The 23,641-nt window shown below is 50.6% G+C and overlaps 2 protein-coding genes across 25 annotated transcripts in view; both read right to left on the reverse strand.

Moving 5' to 3' along the window:
- Positions 1-68: 68 nt before the first annotated feature.
- Positions 69-13,005, reverse strand: MAN2C1 (mannosidase alpha class 2C member 1). Of its 15 annotated transcripts, none has more exons than XM_004056546.5 (26): positions 12,768-13,005; positions 12,358-12,483; positions 11,815-11,938; positions 10,819-10,889; positions 8,784-8,961; positions 8,296-8,485; positions 6,923-7,029; positions 6,625-6,735; positions 6,137-6,229; positions 5,886-6,002; positions 5,568-5,663; positions 5,328-5,473; positions 4,847-4,970; positions 4,372-4,493; positions 4,185-4,270; positions 3,902-4,057; positions 3,610-3,707; positions 3,341-3,435; positions 2,986-3,090; positions 2,744-2,900; positions 2,483-2,626; positions 1,070-1,179; positions 883-962; positions 578-726; positions 387-496; positions 69-309 (listed from the first exon to the last, which is right to left on the reverse strand). In XM_004056546.5, exons 1-26 carry the CDS (start codon positions 12,866-12,868, stop codon positions 183-185), a joined length of 3,123 nt encoding a protein of 1,040 aa, XP_004056594.4. In that variant the 5' UTR covers positions 12,869-13,005; the 3' UTR covers positions 69-182. The 15 variants fall into 15 exon arrangements, with proteins under 15 accessions (XP_004056594.4, XP_063555114.1, XP_018866224.3 ...); XM_063699044.1 differs by having other exon boundaries at positions 578-750; positions 5,886-6,020; positions 12,768-12,949; XM_019010679.4 differs by having other exon boundaries at positions 578-657; positions 5,886-6,020; positions 12,768-12,948.
- Positions 13,006-15,175: 2,170 nt separating this feature from the next.
- Positions 15,176-23,641, reverse strand: part of SIN3A (SIN3 transcription regulator family member A) — an 84,880-nt gene continuing 76,414 nt past the window's right edge. For all 10 annotated transcript variants that reach the window (XM_055363814.2, XM_055363820.2, XM_063699041.1 and 7 more), the window contains 2 exons: positions 19,914-20,121; positions 15,176-16,457 (listed from right to left, as the gene is read on the reverse strand). In XM_055363814.2, coding sequence (XP_055219789.1) covers positions 16,227-16,457; positions 19,914-20,121 — 439 coding nt within the window. In that variant the 3' untranslated portion in view covers positions 15,176-16,226. The remainder of the gene's footprint in view (positions 16,458-19,913; positions 20,122-23,641) is intronic.

Genomic DNA, 23,641 nt, shown 5'->3' on the forward strand with positions numbered 1-23,641 from the left:
GACTTCCCACCCCCACCCCAAGCGTGAGGATGGGCCCTAAGGGGACCGAGCAGCGGCCACCAGCAGGGTTCCTGATCCAAGAATTTATTCCACAAGAAGAGACTGATCCCTGCTTTAGGCTGGGGAAGCAGAAACTAGGAGTCCCCAGAGCCTTCTACAAACAAAACCCCAGCCCCAGGGACTCAGTGTGGTGGAGGCTGAAGCACGAGCAACAGGGACAACACTTGGAAGGGAGAAAAGGTGAGCTTCAGGCGGTTGTCCCGAAGGGTCAAGTGGCCAGCAGGGTCTGGTCGCTCCAAGAGATCGCAGCTGGAGAACAGGAGGGGCCATGAAGGCTCTGCGAGGGCGAGACTCGACCCCCGCCCCAATCCCGCACCTCCACTCACAGGATGGCCTCCTGAACCGGCAGCGACAAGTGCAGCCAGCAGTCCACGTGGCTGCCGTGGGCCTCATACAGCCTCAGGACCAGCGAGCGGCGCTGGGGGCTGCTCTCCGCCTGCAGAGGAACACGTCTGGTGGGAGGGGCCGAGGGCGGGCACAGTTCGGAACCCCGCCCCCAGCACGTCCCACCCCTTGCCTGCTTGACGGTCTCCAATACGACCGCGGGTGAAGACACGGAAAACGCACTCCAGGAGGTGGCGGGCGCTGGGCTGGGGGCTGGCAGAGCCAACAGGGGGAAGTTTAGGCTGTAGGCAGCTTGGATAACGCCAGCATCCTGGAAAGAGCCTGGGGTACGACCAGGAAACAATGCTGGTGGAGAATGGGGGCTACCCTCCCCTGTCCCTAGAAGGGGCAGGAAGCCAGGTTGCTGGGGTTTGGGCTCAGAGAAGGGCAGAGAGGTGTCTAGGGCTGCAGGAAGGCCCCACCGTCCCCAGCACTCACCCTTGTGCGGCATCAGCGCGTAGGTGAACTCGTGGCGCCCCGTGTCAGCAGTAGCGTCCGGGGCTTTAGGCGCCCGCAAGCTGGGGTGAGGAGGGTGCGTAGGGGCCACGCTGAAGCTGTTGGAGTTGTGGTCGGGAAGACCCATTTCTCCATGCCAGCTCCCAGGCCTGGTGGGTACCCCACTTACAGCGAGAGGCTGAGGATGCTGCCTCGCACTGACGCGCCATACTTGCAGTCGTTGAGCAGGGCCAGCCCAAAGCCGTGTTCTGACAGATCCATCCAGCGATGGGCCCACACCTGGAGGGCAGATCCAAGACCCACTTGGTGGCCCTGTACCCCTCTTTGTGCTCCCAGACTCCAGAGCTCCTGTCACTAGGCCGAGCACAAGCTCTAGAACCACACAACTGAACTCCAGCTCCCACTGTACGGGGCCCTGGGCATGCCACCCAACCTGCCTAAGCCTCAGTTTCCTTATCTGTGAAATGGGAATAAATAATAGTACTCACCCCATCGAATGATCATGAGTATCAAATTAAATGTAAAACTTTTTTTTTCACACAGGATCTCAGTCTGTCACCCAGGCTGGAGTGCAGTGGCTTGATCTCGGCTCACTGCAACCTCCGCCTCCCGGATTCAAGTGATTCTCCTGCCTCAGCCTCCCAAGTAGCTGGGATAACAGGACACGTGCCACCACGCCCGGCTTTTTTTTTTTTTTTTGAGATGGAGTCTAACTCTGTTGCCAGGCTGGAGTGCAGTGGCACAATCTCAGCTCACTGCAACCTCCGCCTAAAGGGTTCAAGCGATTCTCCTGCCTCAGCCTCCCGAGTAGCTGGGATAACAGGACATGTGCCACCACACCTGGCTAATTTTTCTGTATTTTTAGTAGAGACGGGGGTTCACCATGTTGTCTACGATGGTCTCGATCTCTTGACCTCGTGATCCGCCCACCTCGGCCTTCCAAAGTGCTGGGATTATAGGCCCGAGCCACAGCGCCTGGCCAATTTTTGTATTTTTTTTTTTTTTTTTTTGAGACAGAGTCTCGCTCTGTCGCCCAGGCTGGAGTGCAGTGGCACGATCTTGGCTCACTGCAAGCTGTGCCTCCCAGATTCACGACATTCTCCTGCCTCAGCCTCCCAAGTAGCTGGGACTACGGGCGCCCACCACCACGCCTGGCTAAATTTTTGTATTTTTAGTAGAGACAGGGTTTCATCGTGTTAGCCAGGATGGTCTCGATCTCTTGACCTCGTGATCCACCCACCTCAGCCTCCCAAACTGCTGGGATTACAGGCGTGAGTCACCACGCCCGGCCCAATTTTTGTATTTTTAGTAGAGATGGGGTTTCACCATGTTGGCCAGGCTGTTCTTGAACTCCTGACCTCAGGTGATCCACCCACCTCGGCCTCCCAAAGTGCTGGGATACACGCCTGTAAAGGCGTGAGCCACTGTGCCTGGCCAATGTAAAGCATTTAGTGCAATGCCTGGCACACACATTAGGAAACAGCAAATGTTGATTATCCTCTTCCTCCCCAGCCTGTTCCACACAAGCAGTCTCCCCAGCCAGGGAGGAGTCCAAGGCCACTCCCACCCTGCCATGTCAGACCTCAAATCGAGCCCAGTCCCAAGAGGTATTGTAGTGGGTAGGTCGCTGCAGGTGCCCAAACTGGATCTCATAGGTGGCCTGGGAACTCCGCACGCGAGCAGGGAACTCCACCTTCAGGAACTTGTGGGCCTCATGCCAGTGTACCTGGGAGTGGGAAGGAGGGTGGGAGTCAGGGAAGGAAGAGACACACCAAGGCCTGGGGCTGGCCCCTCCTTACCAAGCACACTTGGGGAAAACAGCCACCCCCTACCCCCCGACTACCTCGGTGTGGAAGCGGACATAGGGGCAGCCAACGTCCAGCACGACCTCCTGGCTAAGCCGACTATTGGGGCTGATCTGTAGCAAGAACCAGGCGCTGCCCCGCAGGCCGCCCTCGGTGCCCACTGCCAGGGTCCCTGCCTGGCCCAGCACAGGCTTCCTATGGGACAGGGGTGGACATACTGATCCAGAGCAGCCTGTGTTCCCACCACCTCCACCATCCCCACATGCTGCCCAGCCTATACCGTGTCTCCAGGTGGTAGTCCATGACGTCCCATGCATCCCAGTACAAGGGGACATCATCAAATAGCACAAACTGGTTCCCCACGGCGCCCTCGGCAATGGCCTCCCTGGAAGGACATGGGATTGGTGCTGTACAACCAACTGACCTCGCTGTCTCTAGCTGCTCTTGGTGGGGTAGGGTGGAGTGAGTAGACCCAGTGGACAGGGGACTACTGCCCAGCCTGCCCTGCTCCATGTGTGGGTTCCAGCCCAGAGCCACTGGTGGGCTGCTGTGGGCAGTGTTGTGGCCAGGGGAGAGAGGAAATGGCCTGGGGTCTACTTGCCAGGCACTGGGAAAGGGCAATGAGGAGTTGGCACCTGCCAGAGGCCACCAGGACCAAGGACGTCAGGCGGCCAGTTGGGTCCAGCTTCACTCGGATGATGCCATTGTCCAGAGTCACGGAGCCATCAGTCTTTGTGGGAGGAGGCCTTGAGGCTGAGTCTGTAGGGGCTTCCCACACCAAAAGTCTTCCCACCCCAACCCCAGCCCTGCCTCACCACTTGCTCCAGGCAGGGGAGCTCAGGACCCTCAGTTGTAAGAAAGTATCCCAGCACAGCTCCTGCCCCCCAGGGCATGCAGGACTCACCTCTTGCACTACGAACACAGGCTGCTGGGGCAGCAGGGGCTGCAGTGAGGTGGGGGGAGGAACAGGAGCATAGCCCATGCTGGGCACTGTCACCAGGGCTGGGGGTGAGGCCTGGGCATCAGTGCAGCCTTCCTGACCTTTCAGGAAGCTTGCGCAGGTGGGGATGCGGTGGTGGAAGATGTGCTACTACTCTCCAGTCAGGGGCACCCAGATCCCTCAGGGTTTCCCAGGCCTGATCTGTCTGGCCTCCATCCTTCCTGCTGCAGTAGCAACCCTTCCCCTCAGCTCGTACCTAGGCTGTGGGCCCCGCCCGGTTTGGGCAGGGCCATCACTTCAGTCCGCTTCCAGGGCAGTGTGTTGACGATGAGGAGGCCCTCAGGACCTGGCTCCCCAGCACACAGGGCTGCGGCTGCGGCGCTGAGCAGTGTATTGCCATGGGAACGGATGTCTGAGGAAAGACTGGCTGGTCATAGGTGGGCAACAGGTCTGGAATGAGCCCATGGGTATCCCACAGGGGACACTCTGGGCTCAGCCCTGGGGTTGGAGAGAGCAGGCAGGACTATTGTGAGCCTAACCTTCATAATGGCACATGGCTTCCTCTGCCACCATCTGGATGCAGCTTCCAGTCACCACATCATGGAACTGGTTCAGAAGAAGGAGCCTGCAGGGGCCAAGGGCAGGGATGGGAAGGCTGGGAGGGGCAGGCACAGAGGTAACTGCAGTGAGCAGTCAGGTGGATGGCAGGGGCAGAACTGGGCTGACCTCCAGAGGTGCTGCAGCTGGGCTGCTGGGTATAGGAACTGGGCACTGCGGGCCAGGGCCAGGCTACTGAGCAGCTCCACGTCGTGCAGGATCCGCTCACATTCCCGGTTCCCCTTCTTGATCTGAGCCCAGGATGGGAAAATTAGTCTGGAGCCTGCTTAGGTGTCCCAGGATACCTTCCAAAGCCCTCCCTTGCTCAGAATCCCTGAGGACTCACCAAGGGCCTCGTGGAGAAGGCCCCTGGCGGGTGACCTGCCTTAAATGCCTTCCCTCTTCTCCCCGCAGCCCAAACCCCTCTTTCTTCAGGGGTTTCTGCCTCCTTCAAGCTTTCTTGACCAACCCAGGTCTTGAACTTCTCTCCTCCAAACTTCTCTTCCCCTAGATCTGGCCTGGGCTCTGTCCCCTGCTGCCTTCTCTGACCCTCTGCAGATCAAGGGCACACCCTCCCTGCACAGCCCTGCAACCTCCCCCTGACCTGGGCATGGGTGGTGTATGTGCCATTGTGCAGCTCCAAGAAGAGCTCCCCAACCCACGTGCACAGCTGCTCTGAGTCACTCTCCAGTGCTGAGAAGAGCTGTCTTGGAGAAGATAGCTGCACCCTGAGGAGACCACAAGCCTAGGTCTCCCAGCCTTGGAGACCACATGGCTCACCCTTCTTCCACACCAAAGCAAAGGATCCAGCTCCTACAGAGAGGAGCCACTCCAGAAAGCTCCCCGTTCACAGATGGCCAGCCCTGGACACCCTAGGAGAGCCTCTCTCTCTGATGGGCTGGAGCCCTTACCAGCTTCAGCTTCTCCCCCACCCACCCCCAGGGTGGAAGTTTGGAGGAACCCGTGGTCTAGGATTGGGACACAACAAAGTCCAGAGGACGGGTTGGGCCCAATGTCTGAGGGAAGGCAGGGCTCATGGCAAGGGCCCAGGGTGGGGTTAAAGGAGAGCCAAGGCCCGGCCTGACCTGGGCAGCCCATCTGTATTGCTCAGGCGCTTCAGGCGGTCCAGCATGGTCTGGGTGGGGCCACCACCCCCATCCCCAAAGCCAAAGAGGAAGGCACTGTGGTTGGCCCGCCCCTTGTCCCGGTTGTTGGCCACGGTCTTCAGCACCTAGACAGGTGAGGGCAGGCCAGCATGGATCAGCCTGGGACAAGCCAGCCCTCTCCAGCCTGCCCCTACCCCACCACCCTAGGTGACCCCTCACCTCCTCCACGCTGCCCTGCATCCCATAGGAGTCGCCAGGTGGGAAGTGGACCAGTACACGGGAGCCATCCAGGCCCTCCCAGAAAAATGTATGGTGCTACCAGCAGGGAAACAGAAGCAGGGCAGAGAGGCCAGAGTCAGGGCTGAGGCAGAGCCAGGCCTTCCAGACTTGGTCCTGCCCCTGCCTGCTATGTGACCCTGGCAGAGGCAGAGTGAGGGTTTGATGGTCTGTCTAGGACCCCACAATAAGGGGGAGAGGCAAATGGGCCAGGCGGGACTGAGGCCCACTCTGACCCTGACCCCCCGGGGGCCTACTTACTGGGAAGGAGTTCACCAAATTCCAGCTCAATTTCTGGGTGAGAAAGCGCCTGATGCCACAGCCGTGCATGATCTGGGGGAGCTGTGCTGAGTAGCCAAAGGTGTCCGGCAGCCAGAACTGCGGAGAAAGAGGATCCTGCAGTGCAGGAACCAGAGCTCCAGGCGGACTCACCCCAGCCTCAGCCCCTCAGCACTCCAAGTCGAGCGCCAGCCCCACTTGCCCACAGCCTGGTGTAGCAGCTCTCAGCCTACCTCGGAGCACATCTTCCCAAACTCCTGCAGAAAGAAGTTCTGGCCCTGCAAAAACTGCCTCACCATGGCCTCTCCACTGGGCAGGTTCCCATCCTGGCAGTGAAGGAAGTGGGAGGCAGCCCAGGTCAGCGCTGGACAGGGAGCAGGCAGGCGCTCACGCCAACCCAATCCCTGCAGGAGAAGCCAGGGCTGCTCAAACATGGGAGTTACAGCCAGAACTCAGGAAGGGCCCCTGTCCTTCAGGCCTGACTGTCCATCTGCCTGAGGGGGTGCCCAGGACTAGGCCATGCAACTTGTCACAGCGCTGGAGGCTCTCCTCCCCCTTGAAGTCCCAGTCCTTGAGATCCCAGGGACTAATGAGCCAGCCCTGCCACACAGCGGGGATGAGTGGCCCGTGGAAACTCACCAGCAAAGCCGGGAGGGCGGGGCTACCTGAGGGAAGGCTGTTGTCATACAGTTCAAGGCTGAGGAGTGCCCAGTGCACTTACCATCTCCACCCAGGTGCCCCCCACAGGCACAAACTGCCCACGGCACGCAAACTCCTGGATGCGGGAGTACAGGCCAGGGTAGCGGCTCTTCACCCATTCCAGCTGCTGCGCCTGTGGGCAGGTTGAAGGGAGCTGGGACCGAGTGACAAGGGCCCCACCCAGGACTGAGCATATGGGACTCAGTGTGTGGCTGAGGGTGAGGAGCAGCCCTGACCCCAGGCCCGGGAAGCCTTCAGGGCCTGTGGAGCTCCAGGGAGGGCCACGTGCTTCCCTCCTCCCTCACAGCTGTCCCTCTGACCTGGGAGCAGGCAAAGATGAACTCAGGGTTCCGCTCCATGAGCTGCAGGGCGGTCACCCAGCTCCGGGCACATTTCCTCACAGTCTCTTTGAAGGGCCAAAGCCAGGCTATACGAGGAGTGAGGTGGAGGACAGAGGGAGCAGCAAGGCTGACCAGGCCTGGGCTGGGACTCCAGAGGGTCACCTAGCCCCCCTCCCATCCCAGGCCCTTCACCCTGGAAAGCCCTGTGGTGTCCCTCCTAAGTAGTCACTTCACTTCACTCCAGCAAGGTGGGAGGAGGGGCTGGGGAAAGGAGGCGGCAGTGCTATGAGGCCAATTATACAGGTCAGGAAATGGAGGCTCCAGGCCCCAGAATAGCCTCAGTCCTCTTGGGGAATTAGACATCCCCTAGAGGATCCTACGAGAAGTAGCAGGGACTACCCTGCCCCTGCACACACTTGATGTATACCTGGGAACAGAGGCATGGCTCCCAGGATGGAGCCAGCTGTCCTACCAGAGGTGCTACAGCCTCTCCTGACTCCCAGGCTGCAGTTCCTTCCTTACCAGCCCAGAACCTCTCACACCTTACCCTACATCTTGGCACAGCAGAGAACGCCCTTGTTCTGTGATCCCAAAACTTCGGCTGCATCAGAATCAATACCTTCAGGAGCTTGTTAAAAATGTGGATTTCCCATAAAACTCAGACACTGCAAACTTGTCCAGGAAGCCTCTCTGGAATCCCCCAACCCAGCTGGAGTAAGCACCTCTCCTGTGCTCTCCAGTGCCTCAGACTCCCCACCATTGTGACACCAACTCTGCCTGCTGAATCTGTCTCTGTAATCCTACCCTCAGTATCTAGCATGGGCCCCATGAAGCATCAGATTTTGTTGAAAGAATAAATGAGGCTGGGCACGGTGGGTCATGCCTGTAATCCCAGCACTTTGGGAGGCCAAGGCAGGCAGATCACCTGAGGTCAGGAGTTTGAGACCAGCCTGGCCAACGTGGTGAAACCCCGTCTCTACTAAAAATACAAAAATTAACCAGGCGTTGTGGTGGGCGCCTGTAATCCCAGCTACTCAGGAGGCTGAGGCAGGAGAATCGCCTGAACCCGGGAGGCAGAGGTTGCAGTGAACCGAGATCACGCCATTGCAATCCACCCTGGGTGACAAGAGTGAGACTCCGTCTCAAAAAAAAAAAAAAAAAAAAAAAAAGAATAACTGAATCCAAAGCAAGCAGAGCCCACAGTCCAGCCCCCCGGCCCCATTTTACAGATGGGGAAAACGCAGGTCCAAGAGGAGCAAGAACTTGCTGAGCATCACAGTGCTTCTAGGGCACATCCAGGTCTTCAAGGGCACTCCTGCTTCCCCAGCCAGCCCAACCAGCTGCTGTCCTACCTGTATCAATGTGGCAGTGCCCTGTGGCATGAATGGTGTGTTGGCTTTCACCCCCATGTTGGCCAAAGAACCTGGAGGCCAGGGCCTGGGCCACTGGGAAGGTCTCGGGCTGGGCAGGGTCACACACATTCACCATCTGATTGGCTGTGTACAGGGCCTGGAAGCTGCGCTGGTTGTCCTTCCCGAGGCCCTGCAGCAGGGTTCTGCCCCTTAATCCCCTTTTCAAGCACAGCTTCCAGACCTAGGCTCCACTGATCTCAGGGCTCTCAGCAGAGCTCCCCTGACCCCCAACCCTTTTTCCCTGCTGGTCCCCCTGCTCAGCACCGTCTCCCTCCTCCCCTTCACATAGGAAAATTCTCTCAACCCTCAAGCAGGTGGAAACCCTCGTCCTACTCTGGATTCCCAGAGTCCCATTTATCTGACCCAAAGAACAACCTTCTTGGAGCAGGGCTCTAGAGGGTAGCAGGGGGTACGGGGGTGTCAAGTACCTTGGCTATGCCCAGCAGCAGCTCCAGATCCACCAGGAGCATGTGGACATCCCGGTGGAACACGGCTAGCTCAGCCCGGCTCAGCTGGAACATCTTCTCAGGGTCAGGGGCTGCAATCATGCTTCCCTTCCCGGCCCCCAGGAGCCCATTGCAGGCTACTTCCACATAGAGAGTGAGGCTACAAACATGGGGAGACAGCCTCAGGCTAAGGGACTGGCACAGCACTCCGGGGACTTGGGGAGGGGGCACCCAGGAGGCATCCAGCTGAGCCCAACCTGTCTGCTTCCAGGATCCACTACCCAGAGGATCCCACAGTGTGACAAGAGTGCATGTGGGAGGGTTGTGGTACAAACACCAGATGGATCCCATGTCTTGCTGTCAGAGAGAATAAGTAGCAAAGTTTGGAACCATGTAAAGTACGCTGCTGTTTAGTCTTATATTTCCAAAGTTGTCTTTGCAAAACACTGCCTTGGTCTTGGAACCCTCTTTGCATATTAAAATCATGTTCGGATCTCCCAGGCTCAAACTTTTAGACCCAAGATCTAAAACCAACATGGCCAACATGGGCGGGCCATTCATTGGAGAACAGGCTGGGCTGTGGTGATGCCATACCTAGGCTTCAGAGAGCAAACACGACTTCCTTAGGGAGGCCTTCCTGACTCCACTTCGCTGCTAAGTCTAGAGCAAATTCCTCAGTGGAGTACCCAGGATTTCCTTCCAGAGCCCTCAGTTTTGTAATTATATGAGTGAATCTGTCTCCTTTTGTTGGCAAGGACTATTTTATTCACCACCATATTCCCAGTGTCTGGAAGCATCTGAAACAGTGTTCAATCTATATAAAATACATTCATAATGTCTAAGAAGTGTTTTTAATGGTGTCATAAAATGTCCATGTTATAACATGGAATGTAAGAAGTCAGGATACAATCTTAACTAGTAAAAACTATACCGGGATGAGCCGGGCACGGTGGCTCATTCCTGTAATCCCAGCACTTTGGGAGACTCAGGCAAGTGGATAGCCTGAGGTCAGCAGTTTGAGACCAGCCTGGCCAACAGAGTCAAACCCCGTCTCTACTAAAAATACAAAAAATTAGCTGGGCATGGTGGTGGGCACCTGTAATCTCAGCTAGTAGGGAGGCTGAGGCAGGAGAATTGCTTGAACCTGGGAGGCGGTGGTCGCAGTGAGCCGAGATCGTGCCATTGCACTCCAGCCTGGGTAACAAAAGCGAAACTCCGTCTCAAAAAAAAACAAAAAAACCCCCCCGAAAAAAACAAAAAAAATATGCCGGAAAGATACACCAAGAACATGAATACTGGGCCAGGTGCGGTGGCTCACGCCTGTAATTCCAGCATTTTGGGAAGCTGAGACGGGCGGATAACCTGAGGTCAAGAATTTGAGAGTAGCCTGGCCAACACGGTGAAACCCTTTCTCTACTAAAAATAAAAAAAAAAATAGCTGCACGTGGTGGCACACACCTGTAATCCCTGCTACTCGGGAAGCTGAGGCATGAGAATCGCTTGAACCTGGGAGGCAGAAGGTGCAGTGAGCCGCGATCGTGCTACTGTACTCCAGCCTCGGCGACAGAGGGAGACTTCGTCTCAAAAAAAAAACATGAATGCTGAGATGTTAATAATGTTCATCTCTATTCTAGGGAGTGGAATAACGGTAGTTATTTACTTCTTTGTGCTTTCCTGTATTTACCACAGGCAAACATTGCTATTATTTTTGACACAAGGTCTCACTCTGTTGCCCAGGCTGTAGTGCAGCGGTGTGATCATGGCTCACTGCAGCCTCAGCCTCCTGGGCTCAGGTGATCCTCCCACTCAGCCTCCCAGGGTAGTGTGGGTCACTGCACCCAGCCCATTATTTTTATGGTTAGGAAAAAATCATGCTTTTAAAAGCAAACAATGAGATGTGAGGATGATTGTGCTAGAGCAGAGGGGGGCTTATGAGATCACTCTGGGCCTCAGCTCCTCCTTGCTCACTGGTACTCCCTCCCTGACAGCACTGGTCAACCAGGGCACAGGGACTCACCTTCGGGGGTCTCTTTCCCCCAGCCTGTCAGTCAGGACATAGCTGGTCTTCTCACCCTCTTTGGTTAAACCCTAGTAGGGAGGGGAGTGAGAGAGACAAGGCTTGAGGCTTTTGGACAGTTCAGGTAAAGTGTAAGCTATGGGGAGTCAGGCCCCTCCATCTGGTTCCCAGCTCTGGGTCCTCTCTCCCAAGCAGGGCCAAGATTGGCAAATCAGGGACCCTTGGCAGTAGATGCCCCAACTCCCATGGCAGCCAGCACCATGACCATCAAATAGCCCCTGTTTACCAGTGGCAAACCCATGGTCTTATGGGAAGGGCCCTGGGAAGGGGTTAGGCAGCCTGAGTGTGGATTCTGGTGGCCTCTGCACCCCTAAATAAATACCTGAAAAGAAACTCCGTGAAGTCAGGGGCAGGTTTGCCTCATTCCCTGCTACACCCTAGTGCTTAAGGGTATGGCCCAGAATGGACACCAGGAGATATTTGCTGAGCCAGTGAAGGGAGGAAGGGATGGTCTCTGCCTTCTTGTAGCCAGGAAGAACAGTCTTAACCCCAGATTGAGAGTCAGTCCAATTTGAAATAGAAGCTGTGTAAACCTGAGTGAGTCAACTAACCTCTACACATCTGTTTCTTAATTTGTAAATGGGTATAAAGACCTACTAGATAGGAGTATAAGGACTAAACCTGATAAAGGTGGAGCATGAATAAGACACTTAACAGTGGTTATAGCTGGGGAATGGGATGGGTGATAGGGAGAGATCCATCACTTTATCTAGAACTGTTTGAAATGTTTTCCTATAAGTTTGTATTATATACAATAAAAACTAAGGACCAACTGCACAGATGCCCAAGTGGCAACTTCCCTAGTCCTGAAATCCTGATACCACCCTGTGGGCAGAGCAACTCAGCTGTGGCTTCTCCAGAGTCCACAGAAGAAGGGCTGTAGTCATTTCAGGGCTGAAATGTGGCCATACCTGGCCCTAGGGCAGGGTTCCTCACCTGGACAGGTTCTCCATCACGCCATACCAGACCTTCTCCATCACTTTCCCAGCAAAGGTGAACTTCCTGGCCCACCCATGCCTCTGGGATGGTCAGCTCCACCCGAAACCAGCAGGTCCACCATCTGCAAGAGAGCTGTTGTGATAGGCCTAGAAGTAGAAGTCCTATCCTGATATCCTTCCTTGGATAAAGTGTCGGCAGGGGCTTGAAACTCTCCAAGCATCTGCAGTGTCTCAAGGTACTCAGCTTTGAGTCACAAGAAAGGAGCAACAAGGTGAGAAGCAAGATGAGGGAAACAGGCAGAGGCGTCAAAGGTTCGTGATCCCTAGGGTGCCCTTCCTAAGGGATGTCCAGAGGCGGCCACGTGGGAATGAAAACCATCCCCTGAAGACCCAGGGACCAGAGAGCTGTTCCCAGCAGAGGGTGCTGCTCGATCCCACGTAGCTGTCTACGGCAGAGGGCAGACAACGAAGGTGTGGCTGGGAGCTGGGTTAGGACTTCCCCTAGGCCCGTGGCCCCGCCCACCCGCTGGGCGTTACCTACGTGGGTCCGAAGCTGTCGCCGACCTGCGCGGGGCGGAAGTCCTGCTGGACTGCCTCCTGGTAGGGAAGTCTCTCCGGCGTCAGGAAGCTGGAGAGCACAGCCACAGGGCAGCTGGCCCCAAAAAGCCTGCGTGGGACGGGCCGGTGGGCACATGCTGGAGGCCACCCCGTTTCCGCCTGGGGGCCAGCTGGCCGGTGGGGCCGCACTTTCCCTGGATCCTCCGCCAAGAGGGCTGCCTGGCCGCTCCGCGGCACAGTCCATTCCCTACCCCCTCCTCCCCGGCCCCTGCCCTGCCCGCGGCGGGCACTTTGTCCCGCGGCCCGGGTGGCTGCAGCTTAGGTTTCTCCCCGGAAGGAAAGCTTGAGGCGCACGGTTGCGGTCGGCCGGCTGCGGGGGACCAGGGGCCACACCTGCCGCGGAGGTTACAGTCGGTAAAGTAGAGCGGCGACACGAACTTCTCCACCCGCTCCAGCGTGGTGCGCCAGTGCTTCAAGGCCGGCGCAGCCGCCATCGCCGGGCTCTCGCTCCTCTTTCCGGAAGGCCCCTGGCGCTACCGTTCCGCTCCACGGCAGGAAACCAAAGGTTCCGGCGTCCAGAGGGCGCCTCCCAGTCCCGGGCAGCTTTTCTTGGAACACCGGCGGCTCTCGGAAGCCCAGCTGCTGTCTGAACTTTGAGCCGAGTTGGAAGCTAGAAACTGTTTTTGAGGCTCTCCTATGTTGTCCGAAATAGTGGGCCGCAGGGAAAATCTCAAAATAAAATGGGAAATTTGACGATTAGAATTCTCGAAAGTCTCGAGACAGAGACAGGCCATTCGACAAGACGGGCGGGAGCCTCAGCTGCTGCAGACCCAGCCTCAGAAGCAGCAACCGGGAGACCTCTGGCTCTAGCTGTCGGTGAACACGGAAAGTGGTGTTTGCTTAACGTGGAGCCAGACTACCCGGAATAGGTGTTTTCATACCGGACGGAGATCAGGGTGTTAGTGAGCAGGGAGGTAGAGCTTTACGCCCAAGTTACTACGACTTACTCGATTACACGCTTTACTGAATGTATATTGCTAACTCTTGCACATCACCAGAAACTCTAGAGTTTGAGGTGGCAGAACAGTCATGGCATTGACGATCCCAATGGAAAAATGTATTTCACCATGCAGGACTGTAGAGTCCCGGGAAGCCATAATACCAGAAACAGACCTCCAGTTTCATTCTCATCCCTAGTACTCCACTGACAGCTTTATTTTTTTCTCCTGGGGTTGCCAAGAGTCTGTCTATAAAATCATTAGGAACAAAAAAAATACACAAGATTAGCCCTGATATTTTAATGGAAATACTGACCAAGTTTACAACATTTCAAATGCAGATCACACGGAAAGGTGACTAAGTACAGAATAACAAATGTGATTTAAAATAAAGATAACCTGCTGCTGCATATAATACAGGTTGGGTTTAGAGCTTGGAGCTCAGATGTCAGACAGCAGGAGGAATAAAAATGCTACTTGTGAAAACCCAGGCTATAGGTAAAACTTACTCTTTTGTTGGTTGCACTGGTGGGTTGGGACTTTCTCCTGAACTGGCCTTGAAATCCTATCCTGCAGGGGCAGCAACAGCTGGGGCTGACCCTGATCACACCCCACCAATTTCCCCTATGGTTCCAGGTCAACATGACCTTTCTTGAGGGAACACGGGGATAGGTGAATTATTTGAGAAAACCTCAATATCTTTCCCCTAAATCAGTACACATGACCACCGCCAAGTCAGACACTGCCCCAGCTTTGCCCTAAAATCTCATCCCACAAAGCTCTTTTTGGCACCCTACACTTTGGCTCACAGTCTCTTCTCCCCAGTACAAAAAAAGCCTAAAATCAGGCCAGCTCTGGTGGTTCACACCTGTAATCTCAGCACTTTGCGAGGCCGAGGTGGGAGGGCAGCTTGAGGCCAGGAGTTTGAGACCAACCTGGGCAGCATAGCAAGACCCTGTCTCTACAAAAAGTTAAAAAATTAGCTGGGCATGGTGGCATGCAGCTACTCAGGAGGCCGAGGTGGGAGGATTGCTTGAGCCTGGGAGGTCAAGCCTGCAGTGAGCTATGATCGTGGCACTGCACTCCAGTGTGGGTCATAAAGCGAGACACTGTCTTTAAACAATAAAAGCCTAAAATCAGAGAGGTCTACCATGTGTTTTGAAAATCCAGGAGCCAAAAAATTTTGTTTTTCTTTTTGGTGGTGGTGGTGATTTTTAACTAAAAAGCAAACATAAAACACACAGAACATTGCTGGTTACAACTAAGACTTGCGTAATGGTTGCTGAAGAAAAATCTACCAGAGTACTGGGAGGGGCTCAGTTGGTCTTTGTTCAGAAAGTCCAGGTTAACCACATAGAAAAATCCTAATCATTCATGTTTAAATGTCTGCTAGTTTAAATTTATGTAATTAAAAAAATAGGTATCCCATTTCAAATTCTCTCCCTCCCAACTCCATTTATAAGGTATACCACATGCCTTATGCACACTTTTTTTCAAACACTGGTTTGGTATTTAAGTTGCTCACCCCCATCCATCACCAATGTGAATAAGAAAAAATATATAGAAATACAAACTACATAGCTTGACAACTTACCCAAATATAAAATATTTTCAGATTATTTGAACAAGGGAAAAAAACATGTACTAAAAGACTTAAGTATTCTAAGATTTTGGAATATTTTGATTTGGGACAAGTAACAAGTATTTAAAGCAAAATCCTGTTTCTACCCTGGATAAGGAACTGAAGTCAAAATCCCTGCTTTACAGTATTTTCTGGTGAGGACAAGGGACGTGGGTTGAGAGTTTATTCCTTAAGTAAGAACCAAGCTTTATTTATTTACAAAAAAAAAAAAAAAAAAAAAGTTGGGGGCAAAGGGGAAGACAAGTTTTACACAAAAGTACTACAATGGTAACTCCCTTTGGTAAAAAGTGTAATAAATGTCTTGTACATCTGTTCATAGGTACTAAATCTGAAGCCACAGTACTATGGTACACAAGAAGCTAGAGCAGTTATGCTAGCACATCAAAGCATATTTCTTTTAATAAAAAATTGACAGTATGTACATTATGTACAAAAAAACAAGTTAAAATTTGTGTGTGCGTGTGTGTGTCAGAGAGTAAAGCTGGTGGATGGCACTAGGGTAGACTAGTAAAGAGGCAGATACAAAACAGTTCCACGGGAGCTAAAAAGGACGACTGATTTGAACTCGTTGAGGTTGAGAACCAAAGGAGAGAAAAGGGTAGGCAGCAAGGGAATCGTCAGGAATAAAATCCACAAGATGATCAATCCCAAAGCCAAACTGCAGGTCCCAGATAAAACCTAATGGGTGATCTTAGATGTGCTCGAGTGACCAGAAAAAAAAAATCAAATCCAGCTTTTTTTTCCTTTTGTGGGGAGGGGAGAGGAGCAGTGACCATGATAGTTCCAATCCATCTGAGTATTAAGTCCTTCTCCAGTCTGTTTTGTAAATGCATCTCCATCCAGTCGAAGTGTGAACAGCATCCGGTTCCCTCACTGAAAGTTAGGCCACAGGAGACTCCAGTCTTAGCTCTGCTGGTGTGTGCAAGCAAACTGCATGTCTTTGCTTGCATGGACTTCCTTCCCCTCCAGGGCAGGCTATACCCAAAACCCTTTGGGAAAAGTTCCAGCTTCAGCTTTGTAAGGTATTCATGTTCCTAACAGGTAGCCCACTTGGTGCTAGGCTGCACCAGCCACACACAGGTCAGGTGGCCATGTCCCAGAGAGGCCCAGTGAGGCTTGAAAGGCATCTTCCTTATTTCTTCAGTGTGTGAGTGCATAGGCCCACACACACCCCCCCACACACACCCCAAGTTATCTGCTCTGGCTTTGCAGTTAAGGGGCTTTGAATACTGTGCCGTATTTGACACGATACTTGTTAATGCTCACAAAATGCAGGGTCTCTGTATCACAGGTGGTGGTACAGGGCACCAGGCCCTCCAGCCCCTCACCCATGAGCCACTTGCTGGTCTCTGCTGCCATTTCACGGGGCACATGCTCCTTGGTCCATTTATCTACCCAGGCCTGGAATCTCTGATGTAGACGCTTGCTTACACGCTCATGGGACTGCAAAACAGAAAAAAAAAATTTTTATTAAATGAAGCAGAACCAAAAAAGAGCCCTTCAAATACAAAGCCTAATTTTCTTCTAAAGGAGCAAAGGAAAGATGTGGGCTCGTCTTAGATACTACTGTTTTTTTCTTAAAAGAAAAAAAAAGGATTCTCTGTTTAAAGAGAAGTTAAAGAGGTAAGAACATAGAACATGTGAGGGCATGAAAATCCATAAAGCCTCCAAAGAAATGCGAACACAGGCTCTGGGCTGAAAAAGCTCACTGTTCTCAATTTTAGCATGCGTTAGTATAACCTAGGGAATGTGTTAAAAAATACACATTACTGACCAGGTGCAGTGACTCATGCCTGTAATCCTAGTACTCTGGGAGGCTGAGGCAGGCAGTTTGCTTGAGCTCAGGAGTTTGAGACCAGCCTGGGCAACATGGCAAAACCCCATCTCTACAAAAATACAAATAATAACTGGGCGTGGTGGCACACACCTGTAGTCCCAGCTACTTGGTAGGCTGAAGTGGGAGGATCGCCTGAGCCGGGAGGTGGAGGCTGCAGTGAGCCAAGATCGCACCACTGCACCCCAGCCTAGATGACAGAGCCAAACCCTGTCTCCCAAAAAAAAAAAAAAAAAAACAAAAAAAAAACCCCAAAACCCACATTTCCTTGGTTTTACCAATGTGCATTTTAAACCAGCAATCCAGCTGATTCTAATGTATCCTGGGCGGGACCCAGTGAGCCATTGATCACTTCTATCAGCATGGAGATCCACCTCTAAGCCAGACAGTGCAAAGCAAAGGGCTTAAAACCACTCTCCCTCCACTGTGTTACCCCACCCTGGGAAGCAGAGTCCAGGCTTGGCAGATGTTCTGCAGGGGGTTCTGTTCCCACCAACACATCCAATAAAAATTTATTGGTGTCCACATGCAAGGATACTAGAAGAGATACAAAGACAAAACTGGTGTTGCCCAGTGTCCCAAATAATGTGAATCAGAGACAGGCAGACACACAACACATAGCAAAAAAAATGAGCCAGGTGTGGTGGTGCACGCCCGTAATCCCAGCTACTCGAGAGGCTGAGGCAAGAGAATCTCTTGAACCCGGGAAGTGGAGGATGCAGTGAGCTGAAATCATGCCACTGCGCTTCCCTCAGTGCCATGAGAGAAGTAGAGCAGACTCTTGAACAACACAGCTTTGAACAGCGCAGGGCCACTGATAGGCAAGTTTTCTTCCACCTCTGCCAACCCTGAGACAGCAAAAACAACCCCTCCCTTCCTCCTCCCTCTTCAGCCTACTCAACAAGATGAGAATAAGGACCCTTTATGATGAGCCACAACCACTTAATGAAGAGTAAATGTATCTTCTCTTGCTTATGACTTAACATTTTCTTTTCTCTAACTTACTTTATTGTAAGAATATACAGTATAGGCTGGGCACAGTGGCTCACGCCTGTAATCCCAGCACTTTAGGAGGCTGAAATGGGTGGGTTGTTTGAACCCTTGAGTTTGAGACCAGCCCTGGGCAACGTAAGGAGACCCCGTGTCTATTTTCATCTAAAAAAAAAAAAAATGAAAGAAAAAAAGAATGCAGTATATATAATACATACAACATACAAAATATGTTGTTTATCAGTAAGCCTTCCAGTCAGTAGTAGACTATCAGTAGTTCCATTTTGGGGGAGTCAAAAATTATACACAGATTTGACTGTGCAGGGGCCAGTGCCCCAAACCCCTTGTCGTTCAAGGGTTAATTATACATTAAACTGTCTGCTCAACATCTCCCACTTGAAAGTTTTGTAGTCCTTCCAAACTTAAAACAGCACTTCATCTGTCTCCCAAACCTCATAACCCTTTCCTATTAACAGGTGAGCCCCTAAAATCTCCACTTAAGCAAAACAAAACAAACCAAAAAACCCCAAAACTAATCAGGCACCATCCTTGATGTCCTTCTTTTGCTTACCCCCACATTTGATCCAACACCATCTCTTGTCAATTAAATATCTAAATTATATCTACATCTGGGCGTGGTGGCTCACGCCTGTAATCCCAGTACTTTGGGAGGCTGAGGAGGGTGGATCACTTGAGGTCAGGTTCGAGACCAGCCTGGCCAACATGGTGAAATCCCATCTCTACTAAAAATACAAAAAATCAGCCAGGCATGGTTTGAGACACAGGGAAACTCTGTCTCAAAAATAAATACATAAAGTCTACAATGTAATTCTTGCAATTCCACTGCCACCCTAGTAGTACGGGTGGCCCCCACATCTCATTTGGACAAGGGCACCCTTTTGAGTGGTCTCTGCTCTTCCAACTTTATATATACCCATCTCCACTCTCCTCACAGAACTCCAAGCTATCTTTGTCAAATGTCCCAGTGCATCTCAAACAAATTACAAACCATGGCCTATCATTAGACAAAGTGATGTGGCCTCTGCCTACCCTAACTTCATGCAACCTTGAGCCACAATGGTGTTTGTAATTTCTTGAATATGCCAAGTCCTTTCCTCCCAGCCTTGTACTAGCTCTTTTGTCTAGAAAACACCCATCCTCTACTCTTCACCAGGCTAATTCCTTGTCATTATTCAGGCCTCAAGCATCACCTCCTTTGAGAAGCCTCCTCCAGTGAAAGCAAGGCCTGTATGCTAGTTACCCTTGATCACTTCACCTGATTTGTTTCCCTGGTAGTGCATATCATTGCATTACTTCATCTGCTCTACTTCATGGCTGTAGTCCCAGGGCCTGGCATAACACCCTATACACAGCTGCACCAGGAAGGTTTCACAATTGAGACAGAATGTAAAGACAGGTAGGATTCATACAAGCAAAAGATCAGATACTACTTGAGATGTAAATACTGGGAGTAAATTCACCAAAAAGGTGCCACCGGGTATTTACGTGCGCTTACAGGCTGAACTGTATTCTCCTTAAAATTCTTATGTTGGCCGGGCATGGTGGCTCACGCCTGTAATGAGAGCACTTTGAGAGGCTGTGTCAGGTGAGACTCTGTCTCAAACAAACAAACAAAAAATCATACATTGAAGTCCTAGCCCCCAGTACTTCCGAATGTGACCTCATCTGGAGGCAGACACACACACACAGGTAGGAACACCATATGAAGATGAAGGCAGGGATCTACAAGCCCAGAAATGCCAAAGATTGCCAGCAAAGAACCAGAAGCTAGGAGAGGCCTAGAAGAGATTGTCCCTCACAGTCCTCAAAAGGAACCAACACTGCTGACACCTGACTTTGGACTTCTAGTCTCCACAACTTTTGTCATTTAAGCCACAGTCTGTGGTACTTTGTCACAGCATCCTTAGCAACCAACATACGTATTTCCTCAGTTAAGTCTCAGCTCCAAGAACAGGTTTGCATAAACAAAGAGAAACAATCAGAAGACTCTGGGCCTCCCCTGGTCCTAGCTAGGGTGGGAGATGTGTACAGAAACTTCAGTTACTGGTTCTCACCTGATGAGCCCGGAGCAGGGCAGTCCTCCGATACATATAGTCCTCTGATTTGATCACATACACCATCTTGTAGGAATTCAGCTTGAATCTACACTCCAGCTTATCCAGACTATCCACATTCTCCATGGTCTTCTTACTGTTTCCTTCCTTCCCTTCCTTTTCCTGCTGCTCTCGACCACGTTGACACTTCCGGATCCGCCGTAGATTCCTATTGCAGAAAAGCCCCGGAGGATGAGAGCTCGTCCAGATGCAGATTCCCGTGACTTCCCCAAAGTGAGTTTTCTTTATTATATGCTTGCATAGTACTCATCCCAATTTGTTAAATACATACACAAATGTTCAGTTGTTTCACTGCAAAAAAAATTTCAACTGCAAAGGTACACAGAATAAAAAGCAGAAATCTTCACCCATCCCCTACTTGACTTAGCAGATGTAGCCAGTTAAGAGTTTTAATGAGAAACTTCTAGGCTTCTGTCTGTAAATTTACACATGTAATTACCAGCTACAGTTCTGCTTTGGGATTTGTTTTTAAGACAAAATAGGATCATACTATATATTTTGTCCTCAACTTTTCACTTACTGTCATGAATATTTTTTCATTTCATGATAGATTTGTCTTATTCTCTTTAACTGCTGCAGAAAAATGTACCCCAATTTACCATTCCTTAACAGTTTCTTTCAAGTGAGGTTCCTCATCTGAACCACATAACAAAAAATTATTTGAATGACTATTTTTAAAAATTCCCCCAGATGATATAAACTAGTGCCATTCTACATACACAAGAAAGAAGATAATTCACATGAATGGATGCCCTGAGGGGTGGTAGGCTTGCTAAATCTCCTCAACATCCAGTGAAAAAAGTTATCAGCTAGACAATTATATTGTTTCTCATAACTTGCTATTAAAAACACTGCTTCAGGTTGGCCACTGTGGCTCATGCCTATAATCCCAGCACTTTGGGAGGCAGGTGGATTGCTTGAGCTCAGGAGTTTGAGACTAGCCTGGGCAACATGGCAAAAACCCCTTCTCTACAAAAAAATAAAAAAATTAGGCAGGTGTGGTGATGTGTGCCTAGAGTCTCAGCTACTTGGGAGGCTGAAGTGGGAAGATCGTTTGAGCCCAGAAGGCGGAGGTTGCAGTAAGCCAAGATCCCACCACTGTACTATAGCCTGGGACACAGAGCCAGACACTGTCTCAAAAAAAAAAAAAAAAAAAAAAAACAACAACCCAAAATATTGCTTCAGTGAGAATCTTTGTATACAAGTATTTCTGTAGACAGCAGTTCTTTGTCCAAAGGGTCCCAAGACCCTTTCAGGAGATCTGTGAGATCAAAACTATTCTCATAATAATACTAAAACATTATTTCCCTTTTTTGCTGTGTTGACATCTGCACTGGCACCATTAAAGTAATGGTGAATAAAAATGCTGGTGGTGGCGCCAAACTGTATTTGCAATATCGAACAAATTGTTACCAAATTCCAATATCAATTTATACATCACTGAGCTTTTCATACAGTTGTCAAACTCTGTTGGTTTATCTTGTACCATCAATGAATCCATTTTACTTCCATGATTTTGTACCTTCATGCGACTGCAATTCAAGTCTTTGAACTTCACACTGACCATACAATGACATTAAGTGATAAAAGCCAGTTTCACTTAAGGATGTTTCTGATGGGCCAGTCACAGTGGCTCACGCTTGTAATCCCAGCACTCTGGGAGGCTGAGGCAGGCAGATCACTTGAGGTCAGGAGTTTGAGACTAGCCTGGCCAACATGGGGAGACATCATCTCTAATAAAAGTACAAAAATTAGCCGGGAGTGGTGGCGCGCACCTGTAATCCCAGCTATTCGGGAGGGTGAGACAGGAGAATCACTTGAACCTGGCTGGTGGAGGCTGCAGTAAGCCAAGATCGCGCCACTGCACTCCAGCTTGGGCAACAGAGTGAGACTCTGCCTCAGAAAAAAAAAAAAAAAAAAAGAAAAAAAAAAAGTTTCTGATGAAGCAGTAACATTTTCTATTAAATCCCAACCCCTCAGTTTACATCTTTTTAACATGCTGTGTGATAAAATGGGAACTACACATAAAGCACCTTTGTGTGCTAAAGTACAATGGTATTCTTACAGAAAAGCACTTGAGCAATTGCTTGAGTTGTAAGTGGATCATCATTTTTACCCGAAAGAACAACTGACTAAATATAGTCAATCTCAGCCAAGTATTTGGCAGATGTTTTCTCAAAAATGAACAAGGGAGCCTATCACTTCAAGGAAAATAATGTTGCCAATGGTAAGACTGGAATTTTCAAGCAAAACTATGAATTTTGGTGAACTGGTATCAGCCACCCTGAGCTTGACAGCTTCCCAATACTTAAAGATGTGTTTGATGACCTGGAGATAGCGATATTAAATCAATGTGGTTTCTTTTGGAGACACTGTAAAATATATCAACATTTAGTAGGTCTGTACAACTTATTTTCCAAATAGCCAATTGCATAAAGTTACAAAATCATAGAGGAAAAAAAGATTCATTCATGATACAAAATAAATCAATGGATTTTTACAACTGCATGAAAAGCCCACTGATGTATAAATTGATATTCCAACTAACCTTTAAGAAACTATCACTGGGGCCGGGTGCAGTGGCTCACACCCGTAATCACAGCACTTTGGGAGGCCGAGGTGGAAGGATCACCTGAGATCAGGAGTTCGAGACCAGCCAGACCAACATGGAGAAATCCCATCTCTACTAAAAATACAGAATCAGCCGGGCGTGGTGGCACATGCCTGTAATCCCAGCTACTCGGGAGGCTGAGGCAGGAGAATCGCTTAAACCTGGGAGGCAGGGATTGCAGTGAGCTGAGATCACACCATTGCACTCCAGCCTGGGCAACAAGAGCGAAATTCCATCTCAAAAAACAAAAACAAAAACAAAAACTATCACTGGTAGTTTTGTTGTCATATCAAAGAATATCCAGTTATCTGAAAGATCTGAAAATATTCCTTTTTCCAGCTACACATTTGCGTGAGGCCAGATTTTCTTCACATATTTCAACCAAACAACATACATAATGCAACAGATTGAATGTAGAAGCAGACATGAGAATCCAGCTGTTCTTCTGGTAAACCAGACACTAAACAAATTTATAAAATATAAGCAATGCCACTCTATTCACTAATTTTTGTTTTGAATTAGCTTTTCATTAAAAAATATTATTTAAGAAAATATAATAGGGATATATATATATATATATATTTTATTTTTGAGGCAGAGTCTCACTCGGTCACCCAGGCTGGAGTGCCGTGGTGCGATCTCCACTCACTGCAACCTCCGCCTTCCGGTTCAAGCAATTCTCCTGCCTCAGCCTCCCGAGTAGCTGGGACTACAGGCCCCTGCCACCATGCCCAGCTAATTTTTTGTATTTTTAGTAGAGACAGGGTTTCACTGTGTTAGCCAGGATGGTCTCAATCTCCTGATCTCGTGATCCACAGCCTCGGCCTCCCAAAGTGCTGGAGTTACAGGCGTGAGCCACCGCGCCCAGCCCAATATTGTTATTTTTCAAATGAATTAAAGATTGAAAACATTTCTTTGTTTTTATTTCTAACTTGGTAAACATTACTAGTATAATCCATATAAACAAAAGCTTTTTGGAGTACTCATGCTCTAAGAGTGTAAGGGGTCTCAAGGCCAATAAGATGAGCCCCTTAGCTGTCAGACAAATCATTAGAAA

Source organism: Gorilla gorilla, chromosome 16 (assembly GCF_029281585.2).
Source record: "Gorilla gorilla gorilla isolate KB3781 chromosome 16, NHGRI_mGorGor1-v2.1_pri, whole genome shotgun sequence".
Lineage (NCBI taxonomy): Eukaryota > Metazoa > Chordata > Mammalia > Primates > Hominidae > Gorilla > Gorilla gorilla.

Bases quoted from the DNA above. Each gene is read 5' to 3' on its own strand.
- MAN2C1 (XM_055363822.2), bottom strand. From the start codon at position 12,618: ATGGACTGTGCCGCGGAGCGGCCAGGCAGCCCTCTTGGCGGAGGATCC. The intron at 3,708-3,901 runs GTACGAGCTGAG...CCTCACCCCCAG, and splicing joins GGGCGGGGCCCACAGCCTAG to CCCTGGTGACAGTGCCCAGC. The intron at 2,901-2,985 runs GTATAGGCTGGG...CCTGTCCCATAG, and splicing joins GACTACCACCTGGAGACACG to GAAGCCTGTGCTGGGCCAGG.